General features: G+C 40.1%; 1 protein-coding gene across 3 annotated transcripts in view; it reads left to right on the forward strand.

Annotated features, from left to right (window-relative positions):
* Positions 1–26,457, forward strand: part of ALKBH8 (alkB homolog 8, tRNA methyltransferase) — a 532,982-nt gene that overhangs the window by 448,371 nt on the left and 58,154 nt on the right. For all 3 annotated transcript variants that reach the window (XM_053708559.1, XM_053708557.1, XM_053708560.1), the window contains one exon: positions 18,922–19,181. In XM_053708559.1, coding sequence (XP_053564534.1) covers positions 18,922–19,181 — 260 coding nt within the window. The remainder of the gene's footprint in view (positions 1–18,921; positions 19,182–26,457) is intronic.

Consider the following 26,457-nt stretch of genomic DNA (forward strand, 5'->3'; position numbering starts at 1 on the left):
CACTCCATGCCTGTGTGCGGGTGTGCTGTGCTGGTTTCGTTTTCCCTCCTTGGGGTGGATTTGAATCGTGTTCCACCATAAATTACTGGCGGTCTTTGCTTTCTTGAAACCTGAAGGTCAAGAGTTTAAATACAGCTTTGACTGTAATTTCATTATGCTGGTTCTGCAATTATCTTTGTCTAAGGCATTTTATCCATAGTATCCAACTGAGGGAGGTACTTTTCTTCCTCTGTTCAGTGGGGTTGTTCCCCCCTGCCTTGAGTGCAGGATGTCAGAGTGAAGGGATGAATTTGTTGTGACATGCTATCTCTGTACTTTCAGTGGAGGGTTTCTCTTTGGGAGTACCCTTAGTCTTCGGGAAGGGGGCTGCGTCTGGGTCCTGGAGCATTTTTGGAGGGCTGGTTCCCTCCTTTTTCCTTCCTGGAAGTCTTGATGATCGGGGAATTTTCTTTTCTTTGTCCTTTTAGGCATTATCAGTCACTGCTGGGTCCATTGCCGGAGTGAGGGTCAGGGATGTGTCGGATCTATTGATCTTTGGCCATGTATCATAGTTTGATATTGTGAGCCTTCCTTAAGAGGAAACGTTGCGATAGATCCTTCTGGGCAGGTAGTTTCTCTACTGTTTTTCCGGGTTCTGGTCTCTTCTTTCTGGTCTTTTTTGGGAAGGAGTTGTTCTGCACTCTTGAAGAAAAACCCCGTCTGCGTTTTTGTATGGGGCGACTGTAATTTAAGTTTTTTGTTCTTTTGGCACCTTTTTCACCCTGATATTTCTCCTACTGTTCCTTGTTCCCTTGGCAGAATGACTGGGGGATGAGGGAAGTGGGGGAGGTATTTAAGCCTTTGGCTGGGGTGTCTTTGCCTCCTCCTGGTGGCCAGGTTCTGAATTCCCAAAAGTAATGAATGCAGCTGTGGAATTTTTCTTCGTTCTTTTGGTATCCTTATTTGAAAAAGCAAGAATGTAAGCTTAGAAGCTGGCCCATTTTTAGTTCAGCACCTGGATAGCACTTGCTGATTGGTGGCTACATTTAGACACCAATCAGCAAGTGCTACCCAGGTTCTGAACCAAAAGCTTACCTTCTTGCTTTTTCAAATAAAGATACCAAGTGAACAAAGAAAAATTGATAATAGGAGTAAATTAGAAAGTTGCTTATAATAGCCTGCTTTATCTGAATCGTGAAGTTTAATTTTGACTAGACTATCCCTTTAACTGGTAGTAACAAAAAACAGGTCCATATACATTAATGTTGATTCTTGTTACCAGTTTACAACAGCAATGGAAAATAGGCATATGTGTTTAACCCACACAAAGAGATCAAACACATAGGTAAAATCCCGCTCCAGAGCCACAAATCTTGTAGTCCCTGAACAGTAAAACGCTGTTGAGACAATCAAGAGTGGCAGTCATACAACCCGCCAATCACCGCAAGCATTGCGGCTCCTGAACAGGGCTTTAGGTATATGTTTAACCTCCTTGCAGGGGTTAAAAGGACACTAAACCCAAAATGTTTCTTTCATGATTCAGATAGAGAATACAATTTTAAGCAATATTCCAATTTACTTCTAGTATGTAATTTTCTTCATTCTTTAGGTATCCTTTGTTGAAGAAATATCAATGCACATGGGTGAGCCAATCACACGAGGCATCTGTGTGCAGCCACCAATCAGCAGCTACTGAGCCTATCTAGATATGCTTTTCAGCATAGGATATCAAGAAAATTAAGCAAATTAAACAATAGAAGTAAATTAGAAAGTTGTTTAAAATTATATGCTCTTTCTAAATCATAAAAGAAAAAAATGGGGTTGCATGATCCTTTAACCCCTTAGTGACCAGACCACTTTTCCATTTTCTGACCGTTTTGGACCAGGGCTATTTTTACATTTCTGCGGGGTTTGTGTTTAGCTGTAATTTTCCTCTTACTCATTTACTGTTCCCACATATATTATATACCGTTTTTTTCCCCATTAAATGGACTTTCTAAAGATACCATTATTTTCATCATATCTTAGAATTTACTATAAAAAATTATAAAATATGCTGAAAAAATAGAAAAAAAAACACACTTTTTCTAACTTTGACCCCCAAAATCTGTTACACATCTACAACCACCAAAAAACAACCATGCTAAATAGTTTCTAAATTTTGTCCTTAGTTTAGAAATACCCAATGTTTACATGTTCTTTGCTTTTTTTGCAAGTTATAGGGCAATAAATACTAGTAGCACTTTGCTATTTCCAAACCATTTTTTTTCTCAAAATTAGCGATAGTTAAGTTGTAACACTGATATCTTTCAGGAATCCCTGAATATCCCTTGACATGTATATATATATATATATATATATATATATATATATATATTTTAGTAGACAATCCAAAGTATTGATCTAGGCCCATTTTGGTATATTTTATGCAACCATTTCACCGCCAAATGCGACGAAATAAAAAAAAATCGCTAAATTTTTTAAAAACCTTTACAAACTATAGGTTTCTCACTAAAATTATTTACAAACAGCTTGTGTAATTATGGCACAAATGGTTGTAAATGCTTCTCTGGGATGCCCTCTGTTCAGAAATAGTAGACATATATGGCTTTGGTGTTGCTTTTTGGTAATTAGAAGGCAGCTAAATGCTGCTGCGCACCACACGTGTATTATGCCCAGCAATGAAGGGGTTAATTAGGTAGCTTGTAGGGAACTTGTAGGGTTAATTTTAGCTTTAGTGCAGAGATCAGTCTCCCACCTGACACATCCCACTCCCTGACCCCTCACAAACATCTCTCTTCCCTCCCTCATCCCACAATTGTCACCGCCATCTTAAGTACTGGCAGAAAGTCTGCCAGTACTAAAATAAAAGCTTTTTTTTAAGCATTTTTTTAATATATGTAAATAGTTTCTGAAGTGTAGGTTCCCCCCCAACCTCCACGATTCCCCCCAAACAGCTCTCTTAAACTCCCCACTCCCCCCTCTTTCTATTTGTGGCCATTTTAGGTACTGTCTGTACCCAGTTTTTTAACAAATTTGCTCTTTTTTAAAATTATTTTTATTTTACCCCATTTTTCCATAGTGTAGCTGCCCCCCCCCCCCAATTTCCTACCACCTCCCCCTCCCAGATTCCATAACAAACAATTATTTCTCCTCTCCCTTTCTCTTAGGGACAGATCGGTCACGCGCTCACTCCCGCCCCTTCCCCCCTTGCGCGCTCCCGCCCCCCTTCCCAGAACAGCGGCCGGAACTAGTCCAGCTATGGGCCGCCCACCCCGTCTCCCTGCAGCTGCTCCCACCCACCAACGATCAGCACGATCACTGGCCGATGCAGAGAGGGCCACAGTGTGCAAAAAAAGGTATTGCAGTAATGCCTCAATATCGAGGCATCACAGCAATACATTGAAAGCGACTGGAAGCGATCAGGATCGCTTCCACCGTTTGAAACCCCCGATGATGTACAGGGTACGTCGTTGGTCGTTAACAACCGTTTTTTGTAGGACGTACCCTTTACGTCATCGGTCGTTAAGGGGTTAAACACAGTTAGCCAGAATTAGATAAGCAAAATGAACATGCTCTAATGAAGTACAGCTAACAAAGGCCAGAGTGTGAACAATTGTTTTATATATGTACTCATCTGTGTAGTGCTTTCCTCGCTAACAGCAGTTTACAGTATAATAAAAAAGGGGATACTCAATGAATATGGTCATAAAAGGATATACAATAGTCTGTTTTATTGTTGTAACAAAAATAGCACTAAACCGATTGGTTATACTTAATAGAAATCATTGCAATCTGTATTATTCAGCATTTTAAAGGGAGTTTACATTTTTTTTTTTTTACTTAATTTGTGCATTGTCCATTACTTCCTGTCACAGCACTTCATCGGGGCTGGGGTCTTTACAAGAAGGCAAAGGAATAGTTTTTATTTTGAAGTGTTGCTAGACACCAAATATTAGCTTCATTTAGTTTATTGCCCATGATCAGTAGGAGATTCTGCTGCAAAAATTATGTAACAGTAAAATCTCAGTTTTGTAATGTCTGTTTGCTTATCTAGCTGTAGGCCTTGGCTAGCCAATCTGTTTCTTTTTATGATTTTCTTTTTTTTTTCTTGAAAGAAGCACTGATTTATATCCCTTTAAAGAGACTCTGTGCTTACAAATTTTGTTCTGTTTTAGAGTATTCCAAAATATATTGCTTTTTTAATTAATTAACGGCTAGATTACAAGTTTTGTGGTATGAGTGAAAAAGCAGCGTTAAGGCTCTTTTTCACTACCGCAGGTATTACGAGTCTTGCAGGTTTAGCTGCACCGCACACTTTTTTGGCCGTAACGCAACGTAACTACCGCAGCTTTCAAAAAGTCCTTTTTCAATAGGACTTCCTTTGCGCCGGTATTACAAGTCTGCTTGGGAGGCTAAAAAGTGAGCGGTACAGCCTAAAACTTCAAGATCCATAACGTAAACTGAAAGTCAGTAGTTATTAGTTTTACCCTACAAAGATGTACCATAAAACTCATAACTAAAGTGCTAAAAAGTACACTAACACCCATAAACTACCTATTAACCCCTAAACCGAGTCCCTCCCGCATCGCAAACACTAAAATAAAATTATTAACCCCTAATCTGCCGCTCCGGACATCACCGCCACTATAATAAACATATTAACCCCTAAACCGCAGTACTCCCGCATCGCAAACACTAGTTAAATATTATTAACCCCTAATCTGCCTCCTCTAACATCGCCGCCACCTACCTACATTTATTAACCCCTAATCTGCCGCCCCAACGTCGCCACCACTATACTAAATGTATTATTAACCCCTAAGCCTAACCCTAACACCCACTAACTTTAATGTAATTAAAATAAATCTAAATAAAACCTACTATTAACTAAATGATTCCTATTTAAAACTAAATACTTAACTGTAAAATAAACCCTAAGCTAGCTACAATATAACTAATAGTTACATTGTATCTAGCTTAGGTTTTATTTTTATTTCACAGCTAAGTTTGTATTTATTTTTACTAGGTAGACTAGTTAGTAAATAGTTATTAACTATTTACTAACTACCTAGTTAAAATAAATACAAATTTACCTGTAAAATATAACCTAACCTGTCTTACACTAACACCTATCCTTACACTACAATTAAATAAATTACATAAATGAAATACAATTAACTAAATTACAAAAATTTCGTTATTAATAGTAGGTTTTATTTAGATTTATTTTAATTACATTAAAGTTAGTGGGTGTTAGGGTAAGGGTTAGACTTAGGCTTAGGTGTTAATAAATAGTATAGTGGCGGCGACGTTGGGGGCGGCAGATTAGGGGTTAATAATATTTAACTGGTGTTTGCGATGCGGGAGTACGGCGGTTTAGGGGTTAATATGTTTATTATAGTGGCGGGATGTCCGGAGCGGCAGATTAGGGGTTAATAAATTTAATGTAGGTGTCGGCGATGTCGGGGGCGGCAGATTAGGGGTTAATAAGTGTAAGATTAGGGGTGTTTAGACTCGGGTTCATGTTAGGGTGTTAGGTGTAGACATAAAAAAAATTTCCCCATAGGAATCAATGGGGCTGCGTTACGGAGATTTATGCTCCTTTATTGCAGGTGTTAGGCTTTTTTTCAGCCGGCTCTCTCCATTGATGTCTATGGGGAAATCGTGCACGAGCACGTAAAACCAGCTTACCGCAGCGCTGGTATTGGAGTGCGGTATGGAGCTCAATTTTGCTCTACGCTTACTTCTTGCCTGCTAACGCCGGGTTTTTGTAAACCTGTAATACCAGCGCTGTAGGTAAGTGAGCGGTGACAATAACTTGAAAGTTAGTACCGCACCGCTCTTACCGCAAAACTCGTAATATAGCCGTCATTTTTTTAAAGCATATAATTTAATACAAAAATGTTTTATTAACATGTTCAACTGCAGATCTTTCACACATGCACAACAAATATTACTTGCTATAGCCTTTAATCCATTTTAGCTGAATTAACCATACATAAAGGTGATTTGGGAAATGTTTATGCAGATCATGGTTGTGTTTGTATGTGTCCATTGTTTTCTTGGCTACAGGTCATGCAGTTATTAGAGATTTTACTTTAAGTGATCAAATTAATCTTGAGTATGGTAAGAATAGTATACAGCTTTACTTTATGGTTTAAAACCATGAGTGAATTTTTTTTTTTTAACCACGAGACAAAGCCTTTAAAGAGTTTAAAAGGATAGGCTATGATGTTGTGAACCTATTGTATGAATGTCCAATGTGGTACTTAAAATAGATTTACTGGTACTCCAGCTTTGGGCTACCACCATACTTCTTGGTTTCATTGTCTGCAATTGTAGTACTTAATGCCAGGGGAGGTGGAGGTGACAGGAGTGGAACTGTACATAAAGTGGCATTCTATGACTTGTAGTTCCCACTCACGTTGCTTGGAGAAGATTCAGCTGCACATGGCTTGGTTTTTGGCACGACTGTCAGCAGCAAGCAGTAATGGACACTCATGGCTGTCTTCGGGGCTTCAACCAGGATGCTAGCGCCTAATTTTAAATTGTCAGTGGTGCCCTTGCACCCAGGTTTGTTGAGCCTTTTGAGTAAGACTCTTCATGTAATGAAGATTAGGTCTGATTGTAACAGCAAATGTGTAGTGTATCTCATCATCTGTAAAATATGCTCTAAACAGTATGTAGGGTGCACAAGCAGAAGTTTAAAAGATAGAATCAGGAAACATTTAAATTTGATAGATCAGGACCCTCCTAGAACCCTAGTAACCAAATGTTTTCATATTCTTATTGAAAAAAAGAAAGCATTACAAGTTATGGCTATATATTTTTTATTTTTTTTCTTAAATATTCTTTATTGGAGACAAACAACGAGTCAATTCTATTACAGTACAATTCAATCATTGGCTTACAATTTCAAATTTCTCAGGATTTACAAAAGATTGTCCGTAATGTGTTACGATCACTAGCAGAATGTATCCAGCGATGTTGTTCTAGTCAATCCTCTGTATTTGATTTCCAGTCTCTTTCGTGACACAGTATTTGTTCCATATGACAAGTCAGATTTTAAAGGGACATGAAACCCAAAAACTTTCTTTCATGATTTAGGTAAAACATACAATTTTAAACAACTTTCCAATTTACTTCTATTATTTAATTTGCTTCGTTTTCTTGGAAAGCTCAGTGGCAGCAAAGAACGTAAGTTCTAGCTGCTGATTGGTTGCTGCATATATAAACCTATTGTCATTGGCTCACCCATGTGTTTAGTTAGATGTCAGTAGTGCACTCAGCTGCTCCTGCAACAAATTATACCAAGAGAATGAAGCACATTTGATAATAGAAGTAAACTGGAAAGTTGTTTAAAATTGTATGTTCTACCTAAATCATGAAAGAAAACTTTTGGGTTTCATGACCCTTTAAGTAAAGTGTCACTCCTCTTAATGCAATTTCATCATTCTTTCTTTTTTTTTTTTTTTTTTAAATCCCTTTAACTTACAACTATAAACAATTTAGCAAAACCTGTCACTATATATAAACAAAAAAACACACAAAACACAAACTTCAGTACCACCTTGTTATATAGGTAATTCCATCATTTAAAAGAGCAGTATGGAGAAAAAAAAGAAACTCTCCCCTCCTACCACTCAGCAACTCCCCCCCAGCCTGTGTCCTCTCTCCTGTTTGGTATAAGAATCCCCATTCACCCCTCAGGAATCCCATTAGCATTATTTCCGTGTGTGCAAAGGGTGTAAGAATTTGTTTTTGCAGGTCAAGACTCAAAGTCTTTATGTATGCTTGCCATTTGTGCATAAAATGCTTTAGTCTTGTAGTAGTATCCATTTTAGTTTCCAACTGTTCAATAAGCAGCTGTCTGTATAGACTATGTTTAAATGTCACAAAGGAAGGAGCCGCTCTCACCGTCCACACCCCAAGAATGCCCTTTCTTGCAATCAGGACGATTGTAGTCAGTAAAGACCTAAGACTAGAGGGCTGCTCCTTCCAGTCTAGAAAACAAATTTGTTCAAGTCTTATATTAAAGGGACACTCAAGTCAAAATTAAACTTTCATGATTCAGATAGAGCATGCAATTTTAAATATCTTTCCAATATACTTCCATTAACAGAATGTATACAGTATTTGTATATTTACACTTTTTGAGTCACCAGCTCCTACTGAGCATGTGCAAGAGTTCCTAAAATATACGTGTATGCATTTGTGATTGGCTGATGGCTGTCACATGATTCAAGGGGAGTGGAAATAGATATAACTTTGAAAGTTGTCAGAAAGCAATCTCATACTCATTTGAAGTTTAGACTAAGTGCTATTGCATTGTATTGTTATCATGCATTTGTTGATTTTGCAAATCTACTGTATTTGCTGGTCCTTTAACATTAATAGAAAAAGTTCTGTTAATCCAGTAACTAATTTTACTCCAAAACTGTTTGACATGAGGACATGATTGAAAATGAAAATAATGTAAAAAGTCCGGGTTGAATAATCTACACTTACTGCATTAATTTACTATTTTCGGGTTCTACTTAGACAGCCTACGTGCAATAATGTAGTCCCTATGCAACATTCTGAATTGAGATTCTCTAAGAGTCATTGACAGGGTCGCCCCCCTCACCATCTCCATGCTGTTTTGTATTGCTTCAACTGTATCATCACTATCCAAGTCCTTTTCCCAGAGTTCCCCCAGAGTGGACAGGTTTTTTGATTCCCCTTTATGTAGTAAGGTCCTATACAGTCCTGAGATAGTGAAATTCCCAATTTTAAAGGATCCTACTGATGATATGAAGGCATGCGGCTCCTCCCAGAAAAGGGTGTCTGCTTTAATTAACTGTGTTATATAATGCCACATTTGCAAATAAGCATACAAGTGCATTCAGGGTATTTTAAACTGGCTTTGCAAGTCAGTAAATGCTTTCAACCTGTGTGCAGCCAGGTCCAGAGTGTCCCCAACAGTGTGCAAACCCAGTTCCTCCCATATTATGAAAGGAGAGGTCTCAATACCAGGGGGGGAGTTTAAATTACCTTGAAGCGGAGTTAGTCTAGAGGATACACATGTACGCCTCAACTGACGCAAAGCCAGATGCCAAGCCCTCTTTAAAAAAAGACATCTTTATAAAGAAAATTTGTTTTGATGCTAGAAGGTACATCCGTGATAGCAGCAAAGGGCAGGAAGGCAAGGTTCACCGTCACCCAAGGCTGAGTTCTCCAGTTCTGGTGTATAAAAATGCTTAGTATTTAATTGCCAGTCCAACATTAGACATATTAGTGCAGCTCAATTATAAAGTTTTAAATTAGGCAACCCTAATCCTCCCTGATGGGGGTGCGCATATAATTTAGCAAGAGCTACCCTCGATTTACCTCCCTTCCAAAGAAAGTTTGTAAGAGCTTGTGTGAATAACTTTACATCTTTTTTTGATATCAAGAAAGGCAACATCAAAAGTGGGTACAAAATATTTGGAAGAATCACCATCTTGACCAAACTGACTCGTCCTGTCAAAGATAGAGGAAGCCTCCTCCAGCCTTCTAATCTAGATTATATGTTCTGGCAAATTTGAGTGATGTTGGAATGGTATAGGAGGTGGGGGTCTGTGGATAAGTGTATTCCTAAATAAGTCAGGGTTGGGTTGGCCTCTTGGAATTGGTAATGGGTTACTTGGATGCAGCTTTTCCACATCCATAGTATTTCTGACTTAGATTAATTTATCTTATACCGTGAGAAGGTTCCAAAAGCCCCGATAGTTGCTAAAATGTTTGAAATATATTTTGTCGGATTTTCTACAAAAAGAAAAAATATCGTCCGCATATAGATCTAATTGAAGCTTCGCACCCCCCACTACTATACCCGGAAAAATACTACGCAATTTAATGGCTAGGCGCTCCAGAGCCAAATTAAAAAGTAGCGGGGAAAGGGGACAACCCTGTCTGGTGCCCCTCTGCAACGTTATTCTTGGAGAGAAGAGACCATTAGCCATGATGTAAATCCAAGGAACCGAATATATATTACAAATGTACTTTAAGAGGGAGCCTAAATGACAAAACACTTCAAAGCATCAAAAAGATGACTCCATTCCGCCCTGTCGAAGGCCTTCTCTGCGTCCAAGGCCAACAGAAAGGCCTCCGACGAGCTTCGGGTCCCCAGACTCCCAGAATCCACAGAAAAATGTGAAATGGCATGCAAAACTCGCCTCAAGTTCACCACTCAGGTTCTTTGACACATGAACCCAGTCTGGTCGGGATGAATGATCAATTACAATCAGTTTTAATCTATTGGTCAAAATCTTCATCAGGATCTTGTAATCAGAGTTAAGGAGGGATATGGGACGATATGATTCAGGTAGCTCAGAATCCTTCCCAGGCTTAGGAATTAAAGATACATGTGCCATGGTGAATGTTTTGGAGGGGTATACCAGGTCTTGATAATATGAGTTGTATAGTTTAGTTGATTTCGAGGTATCTTGAGGCTTTAACATTTTATAAAATTCAATGGGCAGTCCATCTGGACCTGACGCTTTTCCATTAGACATTGATGAGACAGTTCTCATTACTTCCTCTGACGATATGGGAGAGTTCAAGCTAGCTAATTGTTCCTGAGTAATTTGCTAATTGTTCCTGAGTAATTTGTGGGAGGGCCATATCTTTCCAAAAAGTTAAACTTATGTCTTGGGGTGGAGTTTTCTGGCTAGTGTATAAGTTGGAGTAATAATCTGCCATAGCCTTTACTATCGTGTCTGGAGTTTTGTGAGTTTTGTTGTGGAATTTAATGGCAGCAATCGGGTTGCGGGTGTTTTTCTGGTTTATTAATGAGGCCAAAAGTTTACCTGATTTGTCAACTTCCCTGTAATACTTGGCACTAGTTTTAAGTATCTGTGCGACAGTTTGATGATGCAGGAAAACATCCAATTCCCCATTACTAGTAAGATACCTGTCCCTCAGGAGAGGACTGGGTTCACTACAATATGCTTGATAAGTATGAGTCAAATTTTCCTGCAGCCTTTGCAGCTTGGCCTGCAATTTCCTGTGTAGCCACATAGGAAATGATGTTGCTAGTCAGTACCACTTTTGCCGCACTCCAGAACAGTTCCGGGATGCCAGAGTGGCCCTTATTATCAGTATAATAATCGTTCCATGCATGTAATAAGTGTTTAGAAAAAGCTTCTGAGGTATCCAGGAAATCTTAACATATGTTTATTTGAAACGGAGGCGTCCACCGAAACTACAAGTTCCACTGGTGCTTGATCTGAGATCATCACATTGTGAATTTTATCACCAGTCACTCTGGGAATCAAAATGGGGGAAATTAAAAATAGATCAATACGAGAGAGCGAGGGTATAACCTTTGAAATACAGGTGAAGTCCCTACTCTCCGAGTTCCTCAGTCTCCAAATATCCACTAATTGTAAAAAGTCTGAAAGTCTGCCAAAAAGTTTTCTTTCAAAGGTACCCCTGCCTACAGGTCTCTGCCCCACCCGGGGGCGCTCTGGATCCCGCATTCTGTCATAAACAGGGTTTGGGGCTAAGTTAAAATCTCCCCCCAATAATATATCCATAACCGAATAGGGTATGAGCGTTTGTATAATTTTAGTCCAGAAAGTTGAAGACTTACTGTTAGGGGCGTATATGTTACAAAGTACAAAAATTATTTGGTTTATTCTGACTTGTAGCACTATGAATCTACCTTCTGTATCTTTGTGTGTCGACAAAACCTCTACTTGCCATCTTTTCCCAAAGAGGATTGCAATGCCTCTGCTAGAGTTTGTATGCGATAAGTATTCCACCGATCCTACCTAGTCCCTACATAACTTTTCATGTTCCGGCTCAGAGAGGTGAGTTTTCTGTAAAAAGGCTATGTCAGTCCCTAAGTGTCTCAAATGAGTTAGAATAGTGCGTCTCTTGATGGGAGAGTTGATCCCCCCCACGTTCCAGGACACAAACTTTACTGCCATCTAAGAAGCAAAGTGTGAGCTATATTGACCCGTTCCATTAGCTGTAAGTGAGAGAAGGTGGGAGAGAGAGTGAGAGAGAAAAAAAGGATTTGTAACCACTCATCACATTGAAATTATGCAGATTGGGAGAAATTATTCTACCATAATTTTTGTATAGGTTATTTAAACTAAAGTAACCACAGTTTGGTGCCTCATTATAGAGCACCTTTGTCCCAATCAAATATGTGATAAAAAAATAGATTTTAAACTAAGCGTGGTATTTGTTGAATCTTAACAGCTTATAACTAGTATCAACATAATGCCAGAGCGTGTATATATAACCGATACATAATACAGTACATAATAAATAATTTAGTAACCAAGAAAGGTCAACCGTTAGTACCTCAATTATAGTGGTTTGGGGAATTTGTTTCTCATCTTTTTTGTACCGATTGTTTAAACTAATGTCATCAAAATTCAGTGTACCAAAGTACAACGTCCTTGCATTGACGTGCAGTCATAGGAGGCAAGGGAGGCAGGGCCTCCCCTGTCATATGGGGCAAAGTTAAATTCAATTTTAATAAATACAAAAAATAAAAAGAAATTGCCAAAAAAAAAAATCACAATTTTTTTTCCTCCCCATGTAACGCTATGGAGAGGCAGGTACAGGACTGCTTCTCTCCATAGCACTACATGGGTCATAGGAAAAGCTATGCTGGAGCGCCACCTGTGTGCTTGCAACATATCAGCACACAAAATTGAGACCAATAGGAGGCATCCCTCTTGATGCCTCTTAACAAGGGAGCCAATAAGAGATGGTCATGTTCTCCTGGTGATTGACCAGGAGAATATGACCGGCGTGGATTGGCTCCCTGCAGCAATTGATAGCACGGTACTGGCGGGAAGAAGAGAGTAGAGACTGCAGCCTGTCACTGACATAGCGAGCACACCTTCAGTTTCCTCTAACACCTCTTTCCAAAGTAGCGCACACGTCTTTTAATAGTGTGCAACAAGGTAGGAACTGCAGTTTTTATTTTTTTAAATGATGCAGGAAATGTTTAAAATTTTTGTGGCTTCCGTTATTAGATGTAGCACCAGTGGTAGATCAAGGGTGGGGGCAGGGCAACAAGAACCCCTGATAGCCGGGACTGCACTACTAGCTAACCTGGTAAAGCTATCTGATATGACAGTGATGCTTCCCAGCCCCTTCCCAGTGAGTGCTGCGCTGCCAGAGAGGAAATGGAGCTGCAGATAATAAATTTAGCTTCAACTGTACAGTGTAGAGATTAGCATAAAGATGAAATGCTAAACGGCTACAAGTAAAAGACAGCGGATCATGTTAGAGGAGGAGTGGGGGACAATAACTGCAGCTTGCAACAAGAGGTTAATTAGAGAAGTAGTATTAGCCTTATACTACTGCTCTAATTAACCTCTTGTTCCAAGCTTCAGTTATTGTCCCCCACTCCTCCTCTAACATGATCCACTGTCTTTTACTTGTAGCCGTTCAGCATTTCATCTTTATGCTAATCTTTCTCTACACTGTACAGCTGAAGCTAAAGAGTATATGCGCAATGCCTATAAAATTAGGCATCCTGGAAATTGTGTCTCAAGTTTACAATATTTTGCTTCAGATCAGCACCACTGCTCATACACAGGAAGTAACCTGAATGAACTCCTCCCTCCGGTCTGCACAGAACACACACTGATCTCCTCCCAGTCCCTTTACAGAAGCTATGTGTGTGTAAATATTTGCTGAGCAGTGATTTTAACTAAGAGGTCAGTACTCAGTGTCTGCCTGTGAGTGTGACAGAAAACGTTTGAGACAAATATGTGTATATGAGGGTGTGTGAGGTGTGTGCATGTGGAGGGGTAAGGGCTGTGTGTGAGGGAGAGCTAAGAGAGTGAGGGGTGTGAGCATGTGTAGGGGTATGGGGGGGTGAGAGTGGTGTGTGAATGAGAGATTTCATGTGTTTGTAAAGAGGAGGCTGTGTGTGAGTGAGAGGTGGACTGAGAGGGTCAGGAGGGAGGGAGAGAATGGGATTCAGGGAGATAGCTAATAGGAGCTGCCTGGTTTGAGGTTGGGTTGTGAAGGTGAGAAGGGGCTTTGTGAGTGAGTGAGAGGGGAGCTGACAGGGTAAGGAGGGGTCTGTGTATGAGGGAGAGGGGATGACTGAGTGAGGAGAGGGCTGTTTGTGAGAGAGTGGATCTGAGAGGGTAAGGAGGGGGCTGTGTGTTAGGGAGAGGGGGATGAGAGCGTGCAGAGGGGGTTGTGTGTGGGAGAGGGTAGCTGACAGGTTAAGGAGTTGGCTGTGCATGTGTGAAGGAACTGAGAGGGTGAGGAGGGGGCTGTGTCTGCATGAAGCAGCTGAGAGGTTGTGGAGGGGGCTGTGTGTGTGTGTGGGAGAGCTTAGAGAGTGAGGGGGCTGTGTGTGTGAGGGAGAGGTTAGAGAGTGAGGGGGCTGTATGTGTGAGGTAGAGCTTAGAGAGTGAAGGGGCTGTGTGTGTGAGGGAGAGCTTAGAGAGAGTGAGGGGGCTGTGTGTGTGAGGGAGAGCTTAGAGAGTGAAGGGGCTGTGTGTGTGAGGGAGAGCTTAGAGAGTGAGGGGGCTATGTGTGAGTGGGCTGTGTGTGTGTGGGAGAGCTTAGAGAGTGAGGGGGCTGTGTGTGAGGGAGAGCTTAGAGAGTGAGGGGGCTGTGTGTGAGGGAGAGCTTAGAGAGTGAGGGGGCTGTGTGTGAGGGAGAGCTTAGAGAGTGAGGGGGCTGTGTGTGTGAGGGAGAGCTTAGAGAGTGAGGGGGCTGTGTGTAAGGGAGAGCTTAGAGAGTGAGGGGGCTGTGTGTGAGGGAGAGCTTAGAGAGTGAGGGGGCTGTGTGTGAGGGAGAGCTTAGAGAGTGAGGGGGCTGTGTGTAAGGGAGAGCTTAGAGAGTGAGGGGGCTGTGTGTGAGGGAGAGCTTAGAGTGTGAGGGGGCTGTGTGTGTGAGGGAGAGCTTAGAGAGTGAGGGGGCTGTGTGTGAGGCAGAGGGGATGACTGGGTGAGGAGAGTGCTGTGTGTGAGGGAGAGGGGATGACTGGGTGAGGAGAGTGCTGTGTGTGAGGGAGAGGGGAATGAAAGGGTGAGGAGGGGTACTGTATGTGTTAAGGAGCTGAGAGGGTGAGGAGAGGGCTGTGTGTGAGGGAGAGGGAAATGAGAGGGTGAGGAGGGGGTTGTGTGTGAGGGAGAGGGATGTTGAGAGGGTATGGAGGGGGCTGTGTGTGAAGGAGAAGGGAGTTGAGAGGATACGGAAGGTGTTAGGTGAGGGAGTCAGGATTAAGAAAGTGAGAAGGCAGCTGTGTAAAGAAGAGGGGGGCTGAGAAGCTGAGGAAAATGTGTTTTTTGGGGGCCTTCATGTTTTTTTTTTTTACCAGGGCCCTGTGGTTTCTACTTATGCATCTGTAATAGTTCTATATTTGTGGAAAAATGGATTTAAAATCTCTCCAAGTAAACTGTCTATATGCACTACAAGGCACATACTCGTAAATATAAGCTCTCTCTATCGGGTTAATATATGTTTTTCCTGGGTGTATCAAAGCCAGTGCCTCACTACCCCCTGAATTCACCGCACGTCACTGAGTCCTTGACCCAGTGAGGTAAGGAGTAATAGACCTTTAATTTGCATTTTTAACTTGAAGCAAACAAAAAAATAATAATACACCTAGGTAAAAAAAACTAACTATATAACTGTATTTAAACATAGAACACATCAGGATAAAGTTGTAAGAGGCAGTAATCCACCACATCTCAACATTTTGTTTCCTTCTATTCTATGTTTATCACTTCAGCCTGGGTCAGAATGAGATGATCATGGTGAACCTGTGTTAGATCTGTTCTGAATTCTCCCTAGGTACTCAGATACTTATTGAGGAGTGTGGAAAAATCTAGGGCCAGAGGGTGTTAACAATTTAAGTTTAGCTGGGTACAATAAGTAAACCTTTTTCCCCTCTTTATTTAGTTCCGAGCACACCGGGGAGAATTCCTTGCGCTTCCTCATTAGCTCAGAGGTGTAATCCTGAAATATGAGTAGCTTAGAGCCCCTGTACAATATCGGGGAGTTTTTCCTATAAGCACGCAGGATTTCAACTTTCAATTGAAATTGTGGGAGTTTAATCATAACCTGTCTGGGTTGTGGTTTCCGCCTGCTCTTGCTGCCTATCAGGGGCTACCCTGTGTGCTCTCTCCACACTACCTTTGAATAAGGCTTGGGTTAACTTAAGTAAAGTTGGCAAAGTATTTTCGACAAAATGTATGAGATCTTTGGGCTTAATGCTTTCTGGCACTCCTAGTAAGTGCAAGTTATTGTGACGTGACCTGTTTTCCAGGTCTTCTAATCTCTGGTGTAAGATCATATGCTGCTTCACTAGGGTTTCTATTTGTGTGTCATGTGTGGTAGATGTATCTTCAAGCCCTGATACCCTTTCCTCCATTTCCGTAAATCTTACAGAAAACTGTTTCATTTTCCCTGTTAAGTGGTCCAAACCATTCTGTAGGCTTTCCATCTTTGGGAGGAAAATGGAGGAGAGCTGTTGTACCACGACATGCGTGTCCATAGGCATCGCATTCATATTGTGTGAATGAGGAGAATACTCCTGTGTGTGGTCAACAGCTCCCCTAGTCTTTCCAGAGTTTTTAGCTTTACCTGACATTTTAGCATTAGCAAGAAATTTATCCATGTACAGAAAACTGAATCTCTAACAATAACAGTCTGCAGACTGTTACTCAGACCAGAATTTATTTTCTAGGAGTCATAATAGACTCAGTGACATTAAAGGACCAGTCAACACTGTAGATTTGCATAATCAACAAATGCAAGATAACAAGACAATGCATTAGCACTTAGTCTGAACTTCAAATGAGTAGCAGATTTTTTTTCTGACAATTTTAAAAGTTATGTGTCTTTCCACTCCCCCTGTACCATGTGACAGCCATCAGCCAATCACAAATGCATACACGTACCATGTGACAGCCATCAGCCATTCACAAATGCATACACACTTATTCTTCATTGACAGATCAAAGAAGTATCAAATTACAGTCTTCATGTGCAAAATTCAGTCTATTCTATTGATTGCTGCATAAGACACAATTCCATTTGCTCTATTCTACATGAGACCTCTTCAGCTTTGTATGCTTCATCAATGGTACAAGCACTTCAATCAACTTTCTCAAAGGATCCTTTTGGATTCCACCACAATAAATTATATATCCTGTTGGATAAACAACCAATCTAGATGGAAACTCTTCTTTGAGTTATAAACATGATTCCTTAAAAATATTTACCTGCTGTCAAGCAGACCTAAAAGGTGCCTATTTTCATATTTCAATCACAGAATCACACAGGCTGTTCCTGAGATTTGCTGTAGGAGGTTGTCACTTTTAATTTAATGCACTTCTTTTCAATATCTCCACAGCTCCATGTATGTTCACAAAAAAACTGTTGTGCCTTTGGTGGTAGAGAGTCGGACCAGGATATTCTTTGTCATTCATTATTTGGTTGATATTCTGGTTGTTGCAGTACCTGTGTTGCTGATCAAAGTAGTCTCAGATTATCCTAGATCCCAGGACATTGTTTTATTTTCCTTTTTTCCAGATAAAAAGAAGTTTCAGGAAATCCTCTTTACTGTCTAGGTGTGGTTTCCTGTCTGCATACATATCTCAAGAGGATTCAATCCATCCGCAAAACTGACATTCTCTTCATCATTTCAATAGGTTCTCACAATGTTCAGGCACCAGCAAAAACTAAATTTTCTCTTTTAATAATCCAGGCAATTTCTAGACAAAAGGGTAATCTTGTTACGGGTGGGCTCAGGCATATTCTACCTTGGCTACTTCCTGGGCATTTGAGACTGATGCCACACCTTCTGAGATCTGTTAAGCAGCTGTCTGGAAGTCACTGTTTTCTCTATTAACTTTTCTCTTTAATCAACCTCCTCGTTTTACATACAGTACTTGAGTTTCTGCCCAAAGTAGTTTGGGATTATCATAGATTATTGAACTATGTATGGTATGATTAAAGGGACACTACAGTCAAAATTAACTTTTCTTAATTCAGATAATGATAAATGGGTAGGTAGAGGGCCCTGCCAAGATTTGCACTGTTGTAAATCATTATCATAAGAGCTGATTTACAACAGTGCAACTCTTGGGCCCTCTACCCATTTGTCTCTCATAAATGCTAACTTGCATATTAGACCTAGGTTTATAGCGCTGTGCAATCTGTTCGCGCTCTACAAATAACTGCTAATAATTATAATAAAGATAGAGAATGCTGTTTTACTTCCATTATCATTTTTTTAAATGCACACTTTTAGAGGCACCAGCTCTTACTGACCATGTGCACAAGTTAATTGTATATACTGTGTGTGTGTATATATATATATATATATATATATATATATATATAAATTTATATATATGTATGTTTTTTATTGGCTGATGTCTGTCACATGATACAGGGGGCTGGCAAATTAAATAAAATTTAGCAATTTGCCTGAAAAAATACCTGCTGCTCATTTAAAATTCTGTAGCTTTACCTTTTTATTTGCACTTGCTGGTTATGCAATTATTTTGTATTTAATGGTCCTTGAAAAGTTTGCAGTACTTAAAGAAGAATAGAATTAGAGCCTGACATAGTCCTAGAAACAAAGGGGCAAAAAAGTGTGTACTTTGGATTTAATAATACTGATGGCCAAAGAAATAGGATTATAGGGCCCTGCTTGTGAGTGTATACTAAGCACCTGATTCTCTAAAGCTCTTTGGATTGGCGAGATTATGTAAGAGTTATCTAAGATTTTTATTTTTATAAAAATTGCATCCTCCATCTAAACAGTAACAGTTTAGTTTTGACTTTACGGTCTATTTAAGGATATATTTATGTGTGGGTTGTGTGTAAGAAATGTAATAAACCACGTTGAAGATTCAAGAACATTTTAGGAATCAACATAACATATTTTTTATGTGTTGTATGATTCTACAGCCTTTCCATCAGTCTGTGATAGCCAGCAGGTGCTGAACAAAGATGATTCACCTTCAGTTATTGACTTGGATCCCACAAACCTTGAAAAGGAGTTTGTTCACAAGGTTTATGAAGACATAGCTGGGCATTTCAGCAGCACTAGACACACTCCATGGCCAAGAGTTGTTGACTTCCTCATGTCTTTACCAAAAGGTTCTCTAGTGGCTGATGTGGGATGTGGCAATGGGAAATATCTTGGCATCAACAAGGATTTATACATGGTAAGAAGTTAAGCTGTTTTTTGTAGTGTAATAAAATGATGAATGATGTACAGTACTTGTTTTTCTTTTAACCCCTTAATGACCACAGCACTTTTCCATTTTCTGTCCGTTTGGGACCAAGGCTATTTTTACATTTTTGCGGTGTTTGTGTTTAGCTGTAATTTTCCTCTTACTCATTTACTGTACCCACACATATTATATACCGTTTTTCTTGCCATTAAATGGACATTCAAAATCTACAATTATTTTCATCATATCTTATAATTTGCTATAAAAAAATACAAAATATGATGAAAAAAAACAAAAAAAACCCACTTTTTCTAACTTTGACCCCCAAAATCTGTTACACATCTACAACCACCAAAAAACACCCATGCTAAATAGTTTCTAAATTTTGTCCTGAGTTTAGAAATACCAAATGTTTACATGTTATGTACTTTTTTTGCAAGTTATAGGGCAATAAATACAAGTAGCACTTTGCCATTTCCAAACCACTTTTTTTCAAAATTAGCGCTAGTTACATTGGGACACTAATATCTTTCAGGAATCTCTGAATATCCATTGACATGTATATATTTTTTTTTAGAAGACATCCCAAAGTATTGATCTAGGCCCATTTTGGTATATTTCATGCCACCATTTCACCGCCAAATGCGATCAAATAAAAAAAAATGTTCACTTTTTCACAAATTTTTTCACAAACTTTAGGTTTCTCACTGAAATTATTTACAAACAACTCATGAAATTATGGCATAAATGGTTGTAAATGCTTCTCTGGGATCCCCTTTGTTCATAAATAGCAGACATATATGGCTTTGCTTTTTGGTAATTAGAAGGCTGCTAAATGCCACTGCGCACCACACGTGTATTATGCCCAGCAGTGAATGGGTTAATTAGGGAGCATGTAGGGAGCTTCTATGGTTAATTTTAGCTCTAGTGTAGTGTAGTAGACAACCCCAAGTATTGATCTAGGCCCATTTTGGTATATTTCATGCCACCATTTCACCGCCAAAAGCAATCAAATAAAAAAAAATTGTTCACTTTTTCAAACTTTAGGTTTCTCACTAAAATTATTTACAAACAGCTTGTGCAATTATGGCACAAATGGTTGTAAATGCTTCTCTGGGATCCCCTTTGTTCAGAAATAGCAGACATATATGGCTTTGGCGTTGCTTTTTGGTAATTAGAAGGCCGCTAAATGCTGCTGCGCATCACATGTGTATTATGGCCAGCAGTGAAGGGGTTAATTAGATAGTTTGTAGGGAGCTTGCAGGGTTAATTTTAGCTTTAGTGTAGAGATCAGACTCCCACCTGACACATCCCACCCCCTGATCCCTCCCAAACAGCTCTCTTCCTTCCCCCACCCCACAATTGTCCCCGCCATCTTAAGTACTGGCAGAAAGTCTGCCAGTACTAAAATAAAAGGTATTTAAAAAAATTAATAATAATTTTTTAGCATATTTACATATGCTGCTATGTAGGATCTCCCCTTAGCCCCCAACATCCCTGATCCCCCCAAAATAGCTCCCTAACCCTCCCCCTCTGCCTTATTGGGGGCCATCTTGGGTACTGGCAGCTGTTTGCCAGTACCCAGTTTGCAAATAAAAATGTTTTTTTATTATTTTTTTTTATTTGTTTCTGTAGTGTAGCTTCCCCCCCACAGTCCAGTATCCCACCAGCCAAACCGATCACCAAATAAAATAAAATCCCCCCCTTGATCCCCACTTCTAGGTAAAAATGTTCTGTAGCGTAGTGGTTCCCACCCGCTCCCTCCCCGTGCGCGCCCCCCCGGTCGTCCCCGCCTCCGATCCCGCCCCCCTCCGCATCACAAAGGCCATCGATGGCTCCCACCCACCAACGAACTTAGCCGTTAATGTCCGGTGCAGAGAGGGCCACAGAGTGGCTCTCTCTGCATCGGATGGCTAAAAATGGTTATTGCAGGATGCCTCGATATCGAGGCATCACTGCAATAACCGGAAAGCAGCTGGAAGCGAGCAGGATCGCTTCCAGCTGCTTTCCACACCGAGGACGTGCAGGGTACGTCCTCAGGCGTTAACTGCCTTTTTTTTTAGGACGTACCCTGCACGTCCTCGGTCGTTAAGGGGTTAATGTTGAAGCTTTGTTTGCCACAGTCCATCCTTTACTATGATACATACAACTAACTTATAGACTCCAACAATATTCGCACATTCTGCTATAAAATTGTTTGGTTGTAATGTAGCTACTCAAAGGTTGACTATGTATGGTTCAGTCTAATGAGTATAAAATCATGTAAAGCTGTAGAACAGCCACTGATGTACCCCGACTTGTTGCACGGAATCTCTAAAGCTCTCTGGTCTGATGAGATTCTCCAAGATGTCCTGTCAGTATTACGGGGCCCCTCATTGATTGTTTTAAAGGTAATTTTTTCCAAGGGAACAGTGTTATAGTCTGGCTTGATTATATAAGAAGTCTCATCATTAGGTCGCTCAAAGCATTTTAGCATGAAGAGCTGTTTATCCCACAATGCATAGTTTTGGATATGAAAGAAAGACACATACATTGCAGTACAGATACAAAACCCTTTATCCAAACTGCTTGGGACCAAAAAAAAAGTTAAAATAGGACAGCTTGGAGAGAGGATGGGACTTGGTGTAAAGAATGATAAATTGTGTCATATAAGCAACCTTTGCTTGTCACAATACAGCTTAAAGGGACACTGAACCCAATTTTTTTTCTTTCATGATTCAGATAAAGCATGCAATTTTAAGCAATTTTCTAATTTACTTCAATTATCAATTTTTCTTCATTCTCTTGCTATCTTTATTTGAAAAGTAAGAATGTAAGTTTAGAAGCTGGCCCATTTTTGATTCACAACCTGGGCTGTCCTTGCTGATTGGACAGCACCAATAAACAAGTGCTGTCCAGGGTACTAAACCAAAAATTGTCTGGCTCCTTAGCTTAGATGCCTTCTTTTTTTTAAATAACGATAGCAAGAGAACAAATAAATTTAGCTAATAGTAGTAAATTAGAAAGTTGCTTAAAATTGCATGCTCTATCTGAATCATGAAATAAAAAAAAAATGGGTTTAGTATCCCTTTAAGGTAGTTTTATATTATTTTTGTATACTTAGTACTATCAAATAGATAGTACAGTACTGTAATCACAAAGGTACTAGTTGTTTTAAATTAATATAAAGTATTTGCATTTAGGACACAAAAAAATGAAAGCTGCTGGCAGAGAAGATTGTAACTTACTGGCTGGGACAAATGGTGATTTATAATCATTTTACTTTAAAAAAAATATTAATGAAAAAGTCTGGATTACAAAAAAGTTGTGGATTTTGGAATTCGGCGTGTGGGCATTTGCACTGTAAATGTATAATGTTGAAAACAAACGTACTTTCTTTATATGCATGCCGGCATAGCAAGTTTTTATCATGTGCAGGTATTTTGCGTACTTTCTTTATATGCATGCCGGCATAGCAAGTTTTTATCATGTGCAGGTATTTTGCAAGATATACACATCTGTCTTTTAAGTTAAAACTGTGTTCTGTTTAATTAAAGGGACATAAAATCATAAATGTATCTTTTATAATTCAGATAGAGATTACAATTTTAAACAACTTAGCATTTTACTTCTATTATCATATTTATTTTGTTCTCTTAGTATCCTTTGTTGAAAAGCATACCTAGTTATGCTCAGGAGCAACAATGCACTACTGGGAGATATCTGCTAATTGGTGGCTACACATATATGCCTCTTGCCATTGGCCCACCTTATGTGTTCACCTAGCTCCCAGTAGCGCACTCTTGCTACCAAGAGAATGAAGCAGGTTTTTTTATTTCATTCTTTTATTGAAGCATATAATACAACAAATGTATATAAAGAAGTACACATCGGAAATGTAGTATATGATGCAATAATCCAGTAGCAAAAGAACAATACAGATATATCTGACGGTACTAGAGAATAGTGCTTAACCCAGTAAAGGGACATTAAACCCTAACATTTTCTTTCATGATTCAGATAGAGGATACCATTTTTAAAAAGTTTCCAATTTACTTCTATTATCAATTTTTTTTCATACTCATGTTTTTCTTTGTTAAAGAGATACCTAGGTAGGTAGTGTGCACCTGCCTGAAGCACTACAGGACAGGAAATAGTGCTGCAATCTAGTGCCCCTGCTAATGTATAACATTGTTGCAAAACTGCTGCTATATAGTGCTTCAGACACGTGCACACTCTTGAGCTTACATTTCTGCTTTTCCATAAAGGATAACAAGAAAACGAAGAAAATTTCATAATAGAAGTAAATTAGAAAGTTGTTTAAAATGTTATGGTCTATCTAAATCATGAAAAAAATAAATGATTGGGTTTTATGTCCCTTTAAGGACCACAGCACTTTTCCATTTTCTGACCGTTTGGGACCAAGGCTATTTTTACATTTCTGCAGTGTTTGTGTATAGCTGTAATTTTCCTCTTACTAATTTACTGTACCCACACATATTATATACTGTTTTTCTCGCCATTAAATGGACTTTCTAAAGATACCATTATTTTCATCATCCTATATAATAAAAGGCCAGGTATGTTTGTCAGATGCAGTCATGTGCAGTAGACTGCACAAGGACAAACATACCTGGCCTTGAGCAGCAGAGAAAGTGAGCAGAGAAGCTGCCGTGGAGGGGGCGTTGCCAGGCGGGAGCGACGTGATTGGGGAGTGCCATGATGGGTGTGTGGCCGGGCGTGCCGTGATGGGGGGACGTAGACGACAGACGTGACAAGTGGGCATGTTCAGGCGGGGGAGAAAGCAACAGAGGGGAGAGAGCAAAACAGAGGGGAGAAAGCAAAAGAGAGGAGGGGGTGAGAGAGAGCAAAAGAGAAGAGGGGGAGACAGAGAGCAAAAGAGAGAAGGGAATGAAAGAGAGAGTGCAAAAGAGAGGGGGGAGAGAGATAGCAAAAGAGAGGAGGGAGAGAGAGCAAAAGAGGGGGAAAGAGAGCAAAAGAGAGGGGGGGGAAAGAGAGAGAGCAAAAGAGAGGGGGAAAGAGAGAGAGAGAGTGCAAAAGAGAGGGGGGAGAGAGATAGCAAAATAGAGGGGAGAGAGCAAAAGAGAGGAGGGAGAGAGAGAGCAAAAGAGGGGGGAAAGAGAGCAAAAGAGAGGGGGAAAGAGAGAGAGAGAGCAAAAGAGAGGGGAATAGAGAGCAAAAGAGAGGGGAGAGAGAGCAAAAGAGAGGGGAGAGAGAGCAAAAGAGAGGAGGGAGAGACAGCAAAAGAGAGAGAAGAGAGAGAGCCAAAGAGGGATGAGAGAGCAAAAGAGAGGTGGGAGAGAGAGCAAAAGAGGGGGGAGAGAGAGAGAGCAAAAGAGAGGGGAGAGAGAGCAAAAGAGAGGGGGAAAAGAGAGTGAGAGCAAAATAGAGGGGGGAAAGAAAGAGAGAGTGCAAAAGAGAGGGGGGAGAGAGATAGCAAAAGAGAGGAGGGAGAGAGAGCAAAAGAGGGGGAAAGAGAGCAAAAGAGAGGGGGAAAGAGAGAGAGAGAGCAAAAGAGAGGGGAATAGAGAGCAAAAGAGAGGGGAGAGAGAGCAAAAGAGAGGAGGGTGAGACAGCAACAGAGAGAGAAGAGAGAGAGCAAAAGAGAGGAGGGTGAGACAGCAACAGAGAGAGAAGAGAGAGAGTCAAAGAGGGATGAGAGAGCAAAAGAGGGGGGAGAGAGAGAGAGCAAAAGAGAGGGGAGAGAGAGCAAAAGAGAGGGGAGAGAGAGCAAAAGAGAGGGGAGAGAGTGCAAAAGAGAGGGGGGAAAGAAAGAGAGAGTGCAAAAGAGAGGGGGGAGAGAGAGTGCAAAAGAGAGGGGGGAGAGAGAGTGCAAAAGAGAGGGGGGAGAGAGAGAGAGCAAAAGAGGGATGAGAGAGCAAAAGAGGGATGAGAGAGCAAAAGAGAGGGGAGAGAGAGAGAGCAAAAGAGAGGGGAGAGAGAGCTAGCAAAAGAGAGGGGAGAGAGAGCAAAAGAGAGGGGGAAGAGAGAGCAAAAGAGGGGGAGAGAGAAAGAGAGCAAAAGAGAGGGGAGAGAGAGAAAGAGAGGGGGCGATAGAGCGCAAAAAAAGAGGGGGGAGAGAGCAAGGGGTAGGACCGCGTACACGGGCTTTAGGACTTGTATCTTATAATTTACTATAATTTTTTTTTATAAAATATGAGGAAAAAATGGAAAAAAAAACACTTTTTCTTACTTTGACTCCCAAAATCTGTTGCACATCTACAACCACCAAAAAACACCCATGCTAAATAGTTTCTAAATTTTGTCCTGTGTTTAGAAATACCCACTGTTCACATGTTCTTTGCTTTTTTTGCAAGTTATAGGGCAATAAATACAAGTAGCACTTTGCTATTTCCAAACCACTTTTTTTCAAATGTAGCGATAGTTACATTGGAACACTGATATCTGTCTGGAATCTCTGTATATCCATTGACATGTATATATATATTTTTTTTAGACGACAACCCAAAGTATTGATCTAGGCCCATTTTGGTATATTTCATGCCACCATTTCACCGCCAAATGCGATCAAATAAAAAAAAATTGTTCACTTTTTCACAAATGTTTTCACAAACTTTGGGTTTCTCACTGAAATTATTTACAAACAGCTTATGCAATTATGGCACAAATGGTTATTAATGCTTCTCTGGGAACCCCTTTGTTCAGAAGTAGCAGACTCATATGGCTTTGGCGTTGCTTTTTGGTAATTAGAAGGCCGCTAAATTCTGCTGTGCACCACACGTGTATTATGCCCAGCAGTGAAGTGGTTAATTAGGGAGGTTGTAGGGTTAATTTTAGCTTTAGTGTAGTAGACAACCCAAAGTATTGATCTAGGCCCATTTTGGTATATTTCATACCACCATTTCACCGCCAAATGCGATTAAATTAAAAAATCCTACCTCCCTCCCCCTCCCAGATCCCTTGCACAATGGCCCTGAAATCCCCACCGTTGGTTTAAGCAGATATTTTTTTGGAACTAAAAAAATGAGATTCGGCGTGTGTGCAGCTTCTAGTTTATATATTTCTGAAGATATGGTCTGGCCTAACTAATTATCTGTAAAGTGGCATAAGAACCTTGCTTTTTCTGCTACTAATACCTCTCTCAATGCAACCAAGTATTCGCCTGGCCTTACTTGATGTACTGCTGCATTTTTTACCACATTTGAAATAATCTGAAATAATAATTCCCAAGTCCTGTTATTCTTTAGTTACAGTCCGTAATGTACTATTGAGACTATAATTGTCCTTTGGGTTTTTGGATCTATAT

Source organism: Bombina bombina, chromosome 3, assembly GCF_027579735.1.
Source record: "Bombina bombina isolate aBomBom1 chromosome 3, aBomBom1.pri, whole genome shotgun sequence".
Lineage (NCBI taxonomy): Eukaryota > Metazoa > Chordata > Amphibia > Anura > Bombinatoridae > Bombina > Bombina bombina.